Below are 14,706 nucleotides of genomic sequence, written 5' to 3'. Positions count from 1 at the left end.
TGCCTCGCCACCCGCACCGCCTCAATAACGTAACATAGCAGACCCTACGCCTTCCAGCATTGCCGTGTGTGTATGGTTTTGTTTCCTGCATCGAATTACAATTATCATAAATGGGCTGTCCTATATAAGCACATTTTGTCTTTTTTAGCTGCGTGTCTGGACACCACGCTTGTTGTCACAATGTCCTCCTCAGAATCGCCCAAGGATGGCAAGCCGTCATCAAAACCGTTTTCTTTGTCGCTTTCTGGATCTGGGTCTAACGGACGGTCGAGAAAGAGCGCGTTCAATATACCTCCAGCGCGAGCAGCCGAGCCTCCAAGTCGGACGCTTGCGCGACGCCCACACCGGCTTCATGACGATGAATCCGACGAGGAGGAAGCCCCACCGGCTTTCGAGGACGTCGCGGGCTTTGACACCCATACCGGGACGGTTCTGTCAGCAGACGGACGGGCAGTCGACAAGGAGAAGCGCGAGCTGGTTATACCAGTAACAAGCAAAAACAATTGGCGCGACCGCGTGCGAGCGAACAGAGGCACGCGGGGAAAGAATCTCCTCCCGAAGGAGGTACAAGCGATGCAGGAAGCCGAGAGGCGAGGCGAGACTGCTGAGAATGACCAAGAGACGGACCGTCCGAGCATGTCTTACGGTCTTAGCTTCGCGAAACCCTCTCAAGGCGAAGAGACCAAACCGGGCGAGGACCAAGCGATGAAGGATGCGGGCCCGCTTAAACCTCAGGTCGTCGATGAACGCAAGCCGCTGACGCAGGACGAAATCGCCCTGCAGGCGCTCATTCGCGAGAGTAAAGGCGAGACGGAAGGTCGGACGGACTTGGTCATTGAAAGTGCGAAGCGGGAAGTTGACGAGAGCTATCCTGTGCGGCTCGACGAGACGGGCTCGTTCCGAGTTGATGTGGCTTCGCGGCCTGAGCCAGCGACCCTGGATCAATACAACGCTATACCAGTGGAAGAGTTTGGTGCTGCACTATTGCGTGGAATGGGCTGGAAGGAGGGCCAGTCGATCGGGCGAGGGAAGTACGGCACTTCTGCTACGGATTACAGGTCTCAGTCACCCCGGATACCCGAGCGTCGACCGGGGTTTTTGGGTATTGGAGCGAAGGACGTTTCGGGTGGCAAGGGCGCAGAGGCTGAGCTTGGTGCGTGGGGTAGGGCTGCAATGCGCAAAGGGGCTAGAAAAGCAGAGACCCAGGGAGGTGAGGGCAATACGCAAGGTGTCTACATGCCCGTCCTGATGCGGAATAAGAAGACTGGTGAATACATCACGGAGGAAGAGCTCACAGCCTTGAAAAAGGAGGGCAAAGCAAAGAAAGGCGACGATGACTGGCGGGAAAGACGAGACCGCAACCTTGAAAAGAGCGGACGTGACCGGGATAGAGATAGAGATAGGGATGGACATTCTCGTCGCCGAGACTATAACGACGATGACAGCGATCGGTCTGACAGACGGAGGACGGGTTCTTCACGGAGAGACAGAAGTTTGTCATCCAGTGATCGACAGTCCAGGCGGCGAAAGTACGACGATGAAGACGGCAGCGGGAGAGACGACCGTTATTATCGCGACAGAGATCGAGACAGAGACCGGCGCGATCGTGAGCGGGATAAAGATCGAGACCGGGATCGGGATAGAGAGAGGAGTCGTGACAGGAGCAGCAGATATCGGGATGATGATCGGTATCGCTCGAGACATTCATCCTCTCATGCGTCTAGCCGGCACGGACGTGATCGAGACGGCGATCGAGACTCTCAACGGAGAAGATATGATGATTAATGTCTCGGAAAACGCTGGACAATGCTTCGGATTAGATAGGACATAATCAAGGGAAGCAATGTGTACATTTTAGTCGTGCTGGAATCGCTTTGTATGATACCCATGGTGATTTGGCGATCCAAATGTCACATTCTGTCTATAGATGCTTGATGATTATCTCCAAAGTTGAACTGGAAGAAGTCTCAAAATTGTTACAAGACTGTAAAGATCCGTATTCAAAGAATCGGAGAATAGATTCTAAGAGAGGAAATGCAAAACATAGCTGAAAAGAACAATATAATGCTTTTAAGACTCCGGCGCCGTACAGGACGAAAATGGTATATGAAACAAGCGTACTCCGCCAGTGAAGCGCCAATACATCATTCTCTATATACTTTATACATGAATTAGCTCACGAGCGCAGCATCTATACCCCCAACATGATGAAATCCTTTTCATGTTCATGTACTTGAACACCATTGGCCTCGCTCGTGCTGGAGACACCGGGACCTCCTAGAAGTCCTACGCCGCCGTCCATCTCACCCAACACCCATTCGACCAGGAAACTCTCGTCCGTCAGCTCCTCAACACGGCGATAATGCCGCTCTGTGTATGCGGCCAAAGCCTGCAGAATATCCCTCATGCCTGCGGCGGTGCGACGATCACTGCCTCGCTTTGCCATGCTTGACGTCGCCAGCTCCACGAATGTTGAAGCAGGATATGATCGGAACAAAGCATATAAGATTCGCTGCGCCACTCGAGAAGTGCGCGCGTTAGTGTTCCAGTCACGCAACCGGAGCAGAAGAAGGCGGAGATTAGACGGATCAAGGGATTGAAGGACCTCATCGATCGATGCGTCACCAGTCAAACTGTTGACACGCTCGTCTTTGTCTGAGTCTGATGAGTACGGATTATCCGCAGCATCGATTGCGGTTGTGAAGATGGATAAGAGTCGTGCGGGATGGTTAAGCTGGAGTGCTAATGTGATAGCTTCGCGATAAGCCCCCGCTCTAATGTAATTTTGCAACTGCTGATCTTGTTCAATGCGGGCAGAGTTGGCGCTGACTGCAGCGGTGTAAGTCGCAGAGGTGGTATCAGTCCAAAAGGTGACGGTGGAGTCAGCCGAGCCAGAGGCGAGCGCGTACGGAGTAGCGGCTTTTTGAGAAGGTGACGATTTGACATCGGCACGCGAGCCGGAGGGTGTAGGGCTCGCTAGCGCCCACACTCGATCCTCGTGATTGTCGAGGGTGGTCTCGACCTCGCCGGTATAAGGCGACCAGATTTTAACCAATCCGTCGGCAGCCGCAGATGCGATTAGAGGTTTCGGCTGGGTAGCGATTTTGCGCACCGAAGCATCCGTATCATCTTCCTCTGCGTCTTCAGCTTTGATGGACAGTTCTGAAGGCGGGAGCCAGATGACTTTCAGTACACTGTTTGTGTGCCCTTCAAACGTCAAAAGACAGCTGTAGTCAGACAAACTCCAAAGCTTGACGGTCTTATCACCAGAGCCTGTGGCAATCAGGCCCCTGTTGGTACTGCTTTTGGCGTCGGCGCTGATGATGGGAGTGTCTTTTGGGGCAAAACGGACAGACCAGACTCCTCTCTTGTGACCCCGAAGGACACCAACAACAGAGCCATCTTCAGTGGACCAGATTTTCACAGTCCGATCCTGTGAAGCTGAAGCAAAGAGAGTCGATGAATGGTTGATGTCAAGGGCATTGATGTCTTTTTCGTGGGCTTTCCGGGTATAAACAGCTTTGGGTGTATGCGGTTTCGACGAAGTGAGGGGAGCTAGCTTCCTAGTTTCCCATCGCTTGATTGTACGGTCTTGAGAGCCTGTCAGAAGGAACGAAGGTGGATGGTTTAAGGGGTCATTGTGTGCGGGTGTGTTGGCTGGGGGAGGCACTCGAGGAAGACTGATAGCTCCCAGTGATTCTGCATGACCTGTGAAGACTGCGAAACATGTATAGGATGAATTCATGGGATCAAGACGCCAAAGACGGGCTGAGTTATCTTTTGCGCCAGTCGCCAACCAATGTCCAGACCAATCTACATCAATACAGATGATTATATCGTCATGGCCCTCAAGATGTGCGACATCGGCACCGAAATATTCACGGTCTTGGGTCGACGGACGGTCCTCAGACGGAGCGACTGATATAATGCGAATGCTCTCCGTGTTGGTGGCAAGCGCCAGCATTGATCTATCGGGACCGACATATGCTAAATCGATAATATCATCGTCATTGCCTGATATGCGCCTGACAACTGTCAAAGGATCCAGTGTGGAGCCCGGCTTAAAGGCGGACAAGGACTCGAGTGAATGAAGCCTCAGGGTCTGGTCTGCATGAACGGTCATAGCGAACTTCATACCAGGGAAGTAGTGGATGGCCACAACCGCCTCGAATTCAGGCCCAGCTTCTTGCTCTTTGGTCACCTCTCCTCCGCGGTTGCAGTCCCATACGCGCAATTTGCCGTTTTCACCTGCCACCATGCACAGCCCACTTTCGGCGACAAATGTAGCAGCTTCCACACTTTCGAGCACGGGTATGATTCGCCGCGTTTTGAAGGTCCTCACGTCCCAGACAATAACGGTCTTATCTCGAGCAGCAGATAGCAATGCATTCTCCGAAGGAGAATATGACAAGCTTCGTACTACAGAGACGTGAGACTCAAGCGTTGTCACTGACTTTCTCTTGTTCAGATCCCACACTCGAACCTTGCCCTCTTCGTCTCCTGAGGCAAGTCGAAAGCCCACCGCGGAGTCAGATTCAGCCATGTCGTCGTCACCGTCCAGATCCACAGACATCTTCTTTGACTGCTTCTTTTTTGAGGACTTTGTGTCACCATCCTGAACTGGGACCTGGAAAAAGCACAGGGCTGATATAACACCGCCATGACCATGGAAGGTATGTGTGATATAGCCTCCCCTAATGTCCCAGACCTTGATCGAGCCATCTGCAGCTCCGGTTGCGAGTAGTGTGCTAGTTGGGTCGACTGTAGATGTCACGACAGGTGCGGTGTGCGGCTTCAAAGTTCGAAGAAGAGATGTTTCAACCGTTCTGGAGGTTTCGTCGAAGGGTGTTAAGGCATAGATTCGCATTGACATGGACCGTGAGCAGACGATGACATGGGAAGCCGATGGAGAGACTGGTAATGTTGTTAGTCCAGCACTTGAAAGACCAGGCCGGTGGCACGGAAAATGTGAAAGGCAAACACGTACTTGCTAGGCTGGTGATGATTTCTCCATCCTAGGGATTCTGGGTCAGCGACTTGCGATTCGGCCACTCTTGGGGGAAAAGACCAGACTCACTCCTTCAAGACTGGCAAGCTGATCACCAGTCTCAAGATCCACAATCAATGCATCCTCGCCGACACAAGTCACCAGTAATCGACCACTGGCATCGAGCGCGGTACTTCCTCCGGTATATATAGGACGAAGCGTGCGAGACGCCTCGAAAGTCGTCTTGACAACAGCTTTAGACATGACTCTTAGTGGATTCGAAGTTGATATTGCAAGAGAACTAGCGCGCCATCATACGTCCAGAATCAGCCCAGCAACACACAATTCAAAATGCTGCTCGTCGTTCAAGCGACACAGGACTGTGCTGTTTCCAGAAACTTTTGATCTTTTTCCAGGCTGTTTGTTCTGTTTGTCAAACGGACAGAAAAAAAGAACGATAAACGTTGGTCCGTGCAACAAGCGCAGTAGCCGCCATCAGTTCACACGTGATCAGCCCTCCCAATCTATCAACATGACGTTGAACTCTCGACCATCATCACGGTTGTACGTACAATCAGGGTCCATTTTTCAGAACAAAACTTCAATTTTGACTTTTTCGAAGCATAGCGATGCTTGACCATGGGTTCGTGTCTATTGACGCACAGGATTAGGTCTCTTTAATAGCTCACAATGGGGCGGCAGGCTTATAGAAATCGACTTGCTCTGGTAGGCTTAAATTTCATATCTCATTCGTTGTAGTCTTTCTGCAGGCAATACTGCCTTGAAGCATGTTAGTTGCTCGCCGACTTGTCACCTGTAACGACTTTGTTTGGCTTTGCTGAAAGGAGACTCCAGACCCTGGCTATGATCATGCGTTGGTGTTTATGTGTTCTGTTGGAAGATACCTGACGATCAAGTAGGGCCGGTCACCGTACGAGCCTCCCGAGCCTCCTGTAGGCGCCGCTGCTGATGCATCTGGCCGAGTTCACCGGAGGACTTCCGCTATCCATGCGGACGGATACGTCCAGCATTATGACGAACGAGGGCATCCGATAAACCCAGACTCTAAGAACTTTGGCCGGGAGTTACGAAGAGCCAAGAATGACATCCTTTCAACAATGGGGATTGTCGTTAGTGATGATCGGAACGCTAGCGCCCCAAACGAGCAGCAGACGATTGATACGATTGCTGCCGAAAACGATTATGGACTGATCATGGCTACTTTTGACCAAGTCGCTGTATTCCTCAGTTCATGGTGGACCTCCTCTTTGACAGGGCGAATACAAGTAAGTACTGAGTCCTATCGATATCTGAAGCCCTGAAAACATATCTAACTGGGCACATCGTAGACATTCAAGAGCTACACCAATGTTCCTCTATTGGGTATTATAAGTGGTGAACGCTCATCTATGGGAATAATGGAATTTTACTTCTCCGGAATTCCTGCATGGGCGGTGTCTACTTGTCTATCTATCTGTCGCCATCATCCCCTTGATCGAATTGTTGCCTCTCTTCAGAATAAGCATCTCGGTGATGACCCCTGCTCACGACTCGTGCGGGCCTCGCTCAACATATTTCATTCTGCGTATGTGTCTAATATCAACTTGGATGTCCTTCACAACTAACTCTTTTGGTAGGGCGAGGGGCACTCTTCTCGTCTTGGCACTGCAGACATATGTATATTCATTACTCCAATCCCTGCATCTTGTCCAACCGTACTCCCTTCCGGGTATTCAATTTCTTTTCCCGATAGGCAACTTGACGTCAATACTTTTTCCGCCTTTGCCTACCGAGGTCTCCTTTAAATCCCTCGTCAACCTTGTACTGGGGTTATCCAAGACTCCTTCTCTTCTCGTCTATCTCTATGTATACCTGCGGCCTATAATAGAAATCAGAATCTATCGCTTGATTCGCCGAAGATTACCGAAGCCGAGCCTTGCAGATGAACTCTCCATCAAAGTGGCGTTCGAGAATGATCTGATAGACTGGATGGTACCAACTCTTGGACGCAGATCAGAAGAAGAGAATCACCGCAGCAATCTGTCTTTTACAGAGGATGTGATATACGAATTGTCTTCCTTCAGAGACTGGATGTTGTCGTTGTTTCGTCTTAGGCCATGTGGGGAACCTACAAAGAAGGCGAGGTCATCACACAGAGACGGACGGGTAGCTCCTTTACGTCTAAATATGACAGAGCTACAAACAGAGCGCAATTCTTCGCCCTACCGATCTGATTTACCCCAGGAAGAGATTTCACGGCCTACCGCTTCTCCTGAGGAGCTGGCTCTCCAGGATCATGCTGAAGCTGCGCAGTCCGGGTCTTCTGGGCTAAATGTTTCAACACAGGGGCATGGCCAAGATGCAGATTATAACGAAAATCGGGTCCTATCCGGTGAAGATGATCCGATCTCTCAGTCGCCCGCTGAGTTGAGCACAGGTTTCTCCTTGGAGGCAGCCACACTAAGGGGACCAACAACCATACCTTCTGCTGTGATTTCATCCAACCCGCCGGTAGATACCCATCCCCCCTTCGAGCAAGCTCAAAGCAGACTCAACTCACGATCCGATACCCTTCTATCTCGACAGTCGTCTCCTGCAACATCTCCTCCAACCTCACCACGTGTCCGAGCATCCTTAATCCATCAGAATTCGGACGTTGTCACCATGCAGCTAGAAGTCTTGGGAAACCGTAATACTCGTAACCCGAGTCCACAGCATCCAAGAACTGCCAACGAAATTGACCGGTCCGACTACAATGGAGCGCCCGCAGACCGTAGGTCAATTCAGGATTTCCTGGACAATCTTCTAGCGAATCAGGGACAAAGTCTCGCTACGGTAGCTGGGTCAGAAGCTGTAGACAGCGATGGACTTTCTAATATGACCACTGCACTGTCTCCTGAAACCGGTGACGGCTCGTCAAGTATTCCATTACATGATCAAGATCACAGTCAGCGCACATTAGATGAGCAGCCTACACATGGTACTCCCGCAACGCAACCGGTCACAACAATCGCCAACATTCTACCAGACAGCGTGGAAGAGCCAAGCAATCTTGAGCCGACCTCAGACGCGGACGTCCTTCATGCCCATGTTTCCAATGGGGAGCTGCCACCGCCACTAGTAGACGCTCTTGTTTCTGGTGACATGCCAGCCGACCCCTCCTCTGTCCCACACCGCGTCACAATTCTTTCCTGTCATCCAGTCGACTCTCTTGCTTCACATCTCGCCTCTATTATCACCACTGCGCTCTTCATCCCCCTCGAGTCATACTATTTGCGTTCCCTCGCCTCTTCCTATCTGTCATCCGTAGGGTCCCCTCGACGTTCCGACGTCCGTCCCCTCGGAGCATGGGGCGGAGGTGGCTCTTCCTCGGATATAATGGCATATGTGGGCAAGATGGCCCTCATGGTTGGCCTGCAAGCTGCGCTGAATGCAAGTGTGTGGGGGGTGATATCAGGCGCTGCGATTAGGATCGGCAAGCGATTCTGTGGTTGGGGAAATCTATGAGCGTGCTGAATCAATACTAGTAGTTGGCTTGTCACTTGCGATAGACAAGCATGACCTAACTTTGAAACCTCCTTCTATGTGGAGAGCGCTGCAGAGTGTAAACCGTGATACGGACTGACAACCCTATAGCTTTCATTAATGCGCTACATATTGGTGAAGCGCAAAAAAAAGCCCACATGGAACATGGTCACCATCGTTATATCATCACATCTAATTGTACAATATTATCTCTCCGAGTTGAGTGCTGCATCAGTATATCTTGTACATGCAACTTCATCTACCGCAGCCGATGCTTATGAATAAATCCCTAAATTATATTTCCCTTCGGCTTCACCCACCGAGGGGACTCGTATCTCACTTGGCCGCGCCCTTGCCTTTCCGGTTGTTCATCCCAGGGATCTTTCGCCGCTCCCAAACCATCAGATAGCCTTCCCGCGTGAACAGAGTCTCACTCTCAGCCTTCTTGACAAATAGATCTTGGATCTCCAGCCATTCAGGTCCTTGCTGCTCCCCGGCACCTTGGCTTTGGTGCCGTCTGTTCTCCTCTGCCATGGCCTTGTCGTGGAGCTGGACCAGCCAAGCCACCCTCTCACTGCCAGCACCGGCGCCAGCGGACGAGGTTCCACCCGCAGCGGTGAGGCCTTTCTCTGCAGCATCTTCAGTAGTACCTGGCGCTGCCACAGTTGGATCCAGGATAATGTTGGCGACTAGGTCATATAGAATCGGTTCGCCAGGCGGCCAGATTTCAGGGTTAGGCTCCACGTACGGCGACATATCTAGAGAGCGAGGCGACGGGAAAGTGACAATGGTGGGATTGCGCTCAGAAACAAATCTGTTCTTGCTGAATCGTTTGATGTGGAATAAGAGGTAAGGGGGCAGAGGATGCAGAAGGCGATGTCGGACACGGTGAGCCAGCTTCTCGGAGGCAGTAATTCCGTTGTACTTGTTTAGAAGAGTTGTGAGGGGAACATGGGGGATGATGGATTCTCGGTTGGCGGATTGAAAGAGGGGTGTTGGCGGAAGATCCAGAGTCAAAATGAGGAACGGGATGGTTTGGCTATTGATAGTGCCTGATTCGGTGAAGACCAGACGGGCGTTTTGAGTATCTGAATGCGCAGTAATGGCTTGACTCTCAATTCTCAAGTGACCTTGGAAAGCAGCCTGTATCACACTTGTCGGGGTCGACGACGGTTTTTTCGAACCTCCTAGGGAAAGGTGTAGATTGTTTAAAAACCAGGAGAGGAATTCTACTGGATCCGATTGCTGGGTAAGGGTGAAGCGCTTCGATGACCGGAGCGCAATCTCCTGCAGCAACTCGTGTGGCGAAACATGCGAGCGAAAAGCCTTGGGATTCCATAATTTGCGCACCAATGTGCTGAAACGAAGGGCCAACTCTGGCGTTCCGGGTACAGGAAATTGATGCAGCAGGAAATAGTTGCGAATTGGCAAGACGTGAGCCAAGACCTGGACAACAACGTTGAGATAATCGTTGGCTTTGATGTTGTTCATTCCCACGAAGCCTATAAGGAAAACCAGGCGGATTAGTTTGTGCTAGAAATCTCCGATAAAAATGAAAGAGAATACTTACCAGGTCTGTAACGATTGCCTGCAAGATCAAAAGCATCATGAACCTCTTTATCCAATTTAGAAACCTCCTCTTTTGAGTAGTGAGGATCTACCACATATTTGATATCCTCCAAACTTTTACTCTTAACTTCATAACCTTCAGGAAGGACATAAACCTTCTTTGTCGATATGTTGATGAAGACATGATGTCCAACTTCGAGAGCGTGAAAGTACGCATACGATCTGGGACCCCGGCCCTGGAAGTATTTGCCGCATACGAGGCAGGCATACACGTTGATATTCGAAAGACTGACAGAGCACAGCTTTTCAAAGTCAAAATCGAGAATTTCGCGATTTATCGTGTCGAGGTAAAGGTCGCTGTAGCCTTCCATAGGTTCACTTTGGCGTTTCGGCGCTTTGATGACTGGCCGGTCCTCGTCGACATCGGACGATTCGGGGACTTCGGCGTTCTCTGGAATTGCCTCTTCCATTTCTTCCTCTTCGTGATCAGCTGCTGCAAGAATATTTTGGCCTTTGCGTTCATGCTCCTCCATTTCCTGGCCACTGGCTCGTCGCAAAGGCAATGCTCCGTTGCGGGGGTCACCCTCTTCAAGCTCGTCTTCCACACGAGCCTTCTTCGAAACAGGAGAGCCTACTGCAGGCTCATCCTCAAGCGACAGTTCCGCCGGTCTCTTCGACATCGTGGCAGTAAAATTATCAATCGGGTTGAGATGTCGCGGAGATGGAGCTGGTATTCCGAAACCTTCGCCAAGGCTAAGCTGTAGAAGACGCGACAGATCAAAGGTGCAAACATGTCAAACATGCAGCGTCACCAATGCGCTTCCCATTATTCACCAGTTATCACGTTCTGCTCAAGAGTCCTCAGGTGGACTTCTGAGCTCAGGAGAGTATCTACTTTTTGAGTCATTTCCATTGGTCCCTATCAAGAGACTACATACGTGCCCAATTCATGGAAAATACCTGCCATGCATCCCGGTCTTCAGAAGCAAATCAGTGAAAAGACAAATCATGGTATGATACAACGCCGTCAGTCCAAGTGTGAAGTTAAGCACTCTTGACTATTCTATCATTATCGATCTCTGCTTCCTTGACGCCATCCTTGGTCACGACCTTTACAAGAACCTATATGGAGTAAGTCAGTAGCTGATGCTGCAAAAGCCAATACCGCTGGATTGTTCATGGGGAACGTACGCCCTTGTAATCGATCGGTAGTCTGCGCTTGAGCTCGTCTGTGCACATCTGTAGAAGCTTCATACCCTGTTCGAGGGAAATATCGGGATGATGGTGTTTGTCGAGGATGGATAAGCAGTAGTACCTAACACTCATTGTCAGCGCTCTTGTTTCAACGACCACTCGTCACCCTTAAATGTAAATGCTTACTGAGCATAGCCGTGTGCGGCGTAGGGTACGCGAGCAAGCGCAGACAAGTAGTCAATCCAATACAGGTGAGGTTCCTGTGTAATGGAGTCCACTCCGCCCAACAGGAGGTTGACCGTGTAGGGGTTCCGCGATCTCAAACTCCGAGCCAATTCTCCTCGGACAAAGTTGGCAACAGCATTCGGACGCAATTCTGTGTCGTTCCTCATCGTGTATAGCGCAACATTAGCTTGAATGTATTCGGCAAATTGCACTATCCGCAACTATCGTTAGCGTGCTGTGTTGATGTCATTCGTTGCAATTCATCTCAACGTACCTGTATCTCCTGCCTCTCCCGAAAAAGCCATTAGAGTGTGCTGGCTCAGTTGCCGTGTCTTGTCATCCTCTGCTTTCAGAATAGTCGGCCCTCTCATAGCGGCTTTGGAGGCCGCCAGGATGACGAAGTCCTTGCCGGTGATACCTAGTAGAACCTCCCTAAAAGCAACAGTTAGAGCGTGCCCTCTTGGGAATAAATGAATTTCAATCTCACATATTACTAGTAATCTGTTCTGGGAAGGGGAGATGAAAATGATGGATGAGGAGAAATGAGGATGGAGGCTGATGGAGATTGTAATTAATAAGCTCACCTGAAGCCGCGCGAGCTCTCACTGCCTGGAGCTTCTGCGTTGTTGCGGAGCTGGTCGCTTACTCAGCATTTAGGCGTAAATTATCTCCGATACCCGAGGCCGCCCGCTGCACGGGCCAGCGGCAGAAAAAAAGAGCGACAAGAAATTATTACTTGCGGCCTGCACATAAGACGGCCGGCATCTCTTACCCTAATAGTTCACTGTCAAGCACAGTGTTGCTATTGACGGATAATTTTACACGGTAATCCTCGAATACGACCGTGTGATGTCGTCTTTTTTTACATTACCCGCTTCACAGCGAAAGCGGAAGAGAGACGACCGCGCTGCAGCTCCGGCATCAAAAAAGCGAGGTGTAGATGCGGACGGAGATTCTGGCGCGAAGGGAAAGGGCAGGACGAGGGAAAGAGATCAATCTATTTCTGGCAGTGACCTAGACGATGACGATGAAAGTGTGGCGTCGGCAGTATCCGAAGAGGAAAGTGGTTCGGAGTCTGAGGATGGTGAAACAGCAGCAGAGAGAAGATTGAAGCTCGCTGAGAGGTATTTGGAAAATGTACGGGAGGAGGTGGATGACTACGGTTTCGATGCTGCTGAGATTGATCGAGATTTGATCGCCGAGAGACTAAAAGAAGATGTGGTATGTACCGTCTCTCTGTTTTTTTTATCAACCCACCCATACTGCGCAATATGCGCCAGATGGACCAGATGGCTGACGCTCGGAAAGGATGAATTTAAAGGACGCTCTTATCGTCAGATAGCTTCAAACTTAGCATTTTCGACGGCGATACCATCGTTTTTCCGCGCAGATACCCAGTCGACAACTTCAATTGCAGTACACCCGCCTTACGTTTATACAGTGTCAAAAGACAAGACCTTGATCAAGTGGGAACTCGCAACGCCGAGTCACGCTTCCGCAACAGTTCCAGCGGCAAATTCGCAGAATGAGGAATCTAAGCGTCCAGCAAAACCTCAACGGAAAAAGCCAAAGCAAGTGAAATTCGCTCGGGGATTAAGAAAAGTCGCAGAGACTGGCGAGGAACATGGTCATACCAAGGCTATCCTTTCAGTAGCTGTGTCGCCTTCGGGAAAGTTCGTGGCTACTGGTGGAGAGGACCGGAAGTTAATCATTTGGGATGCTGCTACTTTGACGCCAATGCAGACCTTCAGCCAGCACCGTGATGCAGTTAGCGGGCTCGCTTTCGTCCGACACATCTCCACTATGAGCTCCGGTGAACAGTTATTTTCCGGTTCCTATGATAGAACCATCAAGACATGGTCCTTGAGCTCAGCAGGCCATGCCTACGTTGAAACCCTGTTCGGGCACCAGGACAATGTGTCGTCAGTCGCCGCCATGACTATCGATCAGTGCATCAGTGTTGGAGCACGCGATCGCACAGCTCGGTTGTGGAAGGTCGTCGAAGAAACGCAGCTAGTCTTTCGTGGCGGATCATCGAAACACACATATCAGGAAAATACCATCGACTGTGTAGCACCTCTACCCCCTACCCATTTTGTCACGGGCTCAGATTCTGGCTCCATTTCCCTCTGGTCCATTCACAAGAAGAAGCCTCTCCACACCATCCAATGCGCTCACGGCTTAGACCCTCTCCCTCCGCTAGACGAGCTCTCAGCTGAGGTCGATCAGAAGCTCGCGGACTCAAACTCCCGTTTTCTTCGGCGCATGCCCCGCTGGATCACAGCTTTGGCAACGGTTCCCGGCACCGACATCGTTCTTAGCGGCAGCTGGGACGGCTTCATCCGAGCCTGGAAGGTTTCCGAGGACAAGAAGACAATCATACCGCTTGGCCCCGTCGGCGGAGGAAAGCTCGGTTCTGCGACACAGGACACACCATCTCGACAGCTCAAACAGACTCTCGAGTTTAACACAGCCGCCGACGCGGACTCCATGTCCGTCGACGAACCCCAGAATCAACACACCGAGGACACCAAGAACGAAGCTGAACCTCTCATCAAGGGTGTCATCAACGATATTGCCGTGTTTGAGCGTCGTGCCGACACGGCCAAACCCGGCCAAGGCCAGGCCGAGTCCAAGACCAAGACCAAGTCATCCGAACCCGAGCCCCGCGGTCTCTGCATCGTCGCTGCTGTTGGGAAGGAACACAGGTTCGGGCGCTGGAAGTGCTTTGCGAACAATTTTCACGAGGGATCTGCAGCTGACGGCCGCAACGGCGCGGTGGTCTTTGAAGTTCCCTTTATCTCTGACAGCAAGCAGTGATTGGAACACATTTGCTGAATGAGGCATTGGAGCATGCATTTTGCATGCACACCTTATCATGAGGGCATCGGTTGCAGAAATGAAGTTCCGCAACCCACCCAGAGTAGATTTATGGTATCGAAAGACTCGTATGCCGCGTCGATTTGTTTGCATCTTCTTGTACTGGGAAAATAGTCCGGCGTTCGGTACGCTCCCTAGCCTTCAATGTACATAAATCAACAACACAGGCCATGAGAAACCATTTATGGTAGTGTCCCGTCAGGAATTTCAGCCATCAATATGGGCCCGAGTTGTTTTTATTTGACATGCTGCAGACTCTTCGTAAACTTCATAGCACTGCATAATACTTGCGACTGGACAAACTTTCTTTTTTCTACGAGTAAAGA

The 14,706-nt window shown here is 50.8% G+C and overlaps 6 protein-coding genes across 6 annotated transcripts; 3 read left to right on the top strand and 3 right to left on the bottom strand.

The window, feature by feature from the left end:
- Positions 1 to 180: 180 nt before the first annotated feature.
- Positions 181 to 1,831, top strand: spp2 (spliceosome ATPase-activating subunit SPP2; the record flags this gene model as incomplete). Its single annotated transcript, XM_746977.1, has 2 exons — positions 181 to 1,378; positions 1,404 to 1,831. The coding sequence occupies 2 exons, from the start codon at positions 181 to 183 to the stop codon at positions 1,829 to 1,831; spliced, it is 1,626 nt and encodes a 541-aa protein (XP_752070.1).
- Positions 1,832 to 2,191: 360 nt separating this feature from the next.
- AFUA_4G07540 (U3 snoRNA-associated protein UTP13) lies at positions 2,192 to 5,414 on the bottom strand (the record flags this gene model as incomplete). The annotated part of the gene is made up of 3 exons (XM_077804592.1): positions 5,078 to 5,414; positions 4,988 to 5,015; positions 2,192 to 4,914 (listed from the first exon to the last, which is right to left on the bottom strand). The coding sequence occupies exons 1-3, from the start codon at positions 5,249 to 5,251 to the stop codon at positions 2,192 to 2,194; spliced, it is 2,925 nt and encodes a 974-aa protein (XP_077660738.1). The 5' UTR covers positions 5,252 to 5,414.
- A 1,760-nt stretch (positions 5,415 to 7,174) lies between these two features.
- Positions 7,175 to 8,494, top strand: AFUA_4G07530 (uncharacterized protein; the record flags this gene model as incomplete). The annotated part of the gene is made up of 1 exon (XM_746979.1): positions 7,175 to 8,494. The coding sequence occupies one exon, from the start codon at positions 7,175 to 7,177 to the stop codon at positions 8,492 to 8,494; it is 1,320 nt and encodes a 439-aa protein (XP_752072.1).
- Positions 8,495 to 8,848: 354 nt separating this feature from the next.
- AFUA_4G07520 (ubiquitin carboxyl-terminal hydrolase family protein) lies at positions 8,849 to 10,761 on the bottom strand (the record flags this gene model as incomplete). Its single annotated transcript, XM_746980.1, has 2 exons — positions 8,849 to 10,014; positions 10,083 to 10,761. The coding sequence occupies 2 exons, from the start codon at positions 10,759 to 10,761 to the stop codon at positions 8,849 to 8,851; spliced, it is 1,845 nt and encodes a 614-aa protein (XP_752073.1).
- A 170-nt stretch (positions 10,762 to 10,931) lies between these two features.
- Positions 10,932 to 12,096, bottom strand: pre1 (proteasome core particle subunit beta 4). The gene is made up of 5 exons (XM_077804591.1): positions 11,988 to 12,096; positions 11,775 to 11,932; positions 11,462 to 11,711; positions 11,273 to 11,396; positions 10,932 to 11,203 (listed from the first exon to the last, which is right to left on the bottom strand). Coding segments are annotated over exons 1-5 (612 nt in total). The 5' UTR covers positions 11,990 to 12,096; the 3' UTR covers positions 10,932 to 11,125.
- Positions 12,097 to 12,214: 118 nt separating this feature from the next.
- On the top strand, positions 12,215 to 14,705 carry AFUA_4G07500 (ribosomal RNA-processing protein RRP9). Its single transcript, XM_077804590.1, has 2 exons — positions 12,215 to 12,721; positions 12,809 to 14,705. The coding sequence occupies exons 1-2, from the start codon at positions 12,350 to 12,352 to the stop codon at positions 14,318 to 14,320; spliced, it is 1,884 nt and encodes a 627-aa protein (XP_077660736.1). The 5' UTR covers positions 12,215 to 12,349; the 3' UTR covers positions 14,321 to 14,705.
- The last annotated feature ends 1 nt before the right edge of the window (position 14,706 follows it).

Source organism: Aspergillus fumigatus, chromosome 4 (genome assembly GCF_000002655.1).
Source record: "Aspergillus fumigatus Af293 chromosome 4, whole genome shotgun sequence".
In the NCBI taxonomy this organism is placed as follows: domain Eukaryota; kingdom Fungi; phylum Ascomycota; class Eurotiomycetes; order Eurotiales; family Aspergillaceae; genus Aspergillus; species Aspergillus fumigatus.
Note: the sequence above shows the minus strand (reverse complement) of the source record. Positions and strands in the feature narration are given on the sequence as shown.

What these genes read in the sequence shown, in the direction of transcription:
- AFUA_4G07500 (XM_077804590.1), top strand. Translation starts at nt 12,350, where the DNA reads ATGTCGTCTTTTTTTACATTACCCGCTTCACAGCGAAAGCGGAAGAGA. An exon ending in AGAGACTAAAAGAAGATGTG is followed by an intron (nt 12,722 to 12,808) that starts GTATGTACCGTC and finishes ACGCTCGGAAAG; the next exon opens with GATGAATTTAAAGGACGCTC.
- pre1 (XM_077804591.1), bottom strand. An exon ending in GCCGCACACGGCTATGCTCA is followed by an intron (nt 11,397 to 11,461) that starts GTAAGCATTTAC and finishes AATGAGTGTTAG; the next exon opens with GTACTACTGCTTATCCATCC. An exon ending in TACCGATCGATTACAAGGGC is followed by an intron (nt 11,204 to 11,272) that starts GTACGTTCCCCA and finishes TACTCCATATAG; the next exon opens with GTTCTTGTAAAGGTCGTGAC.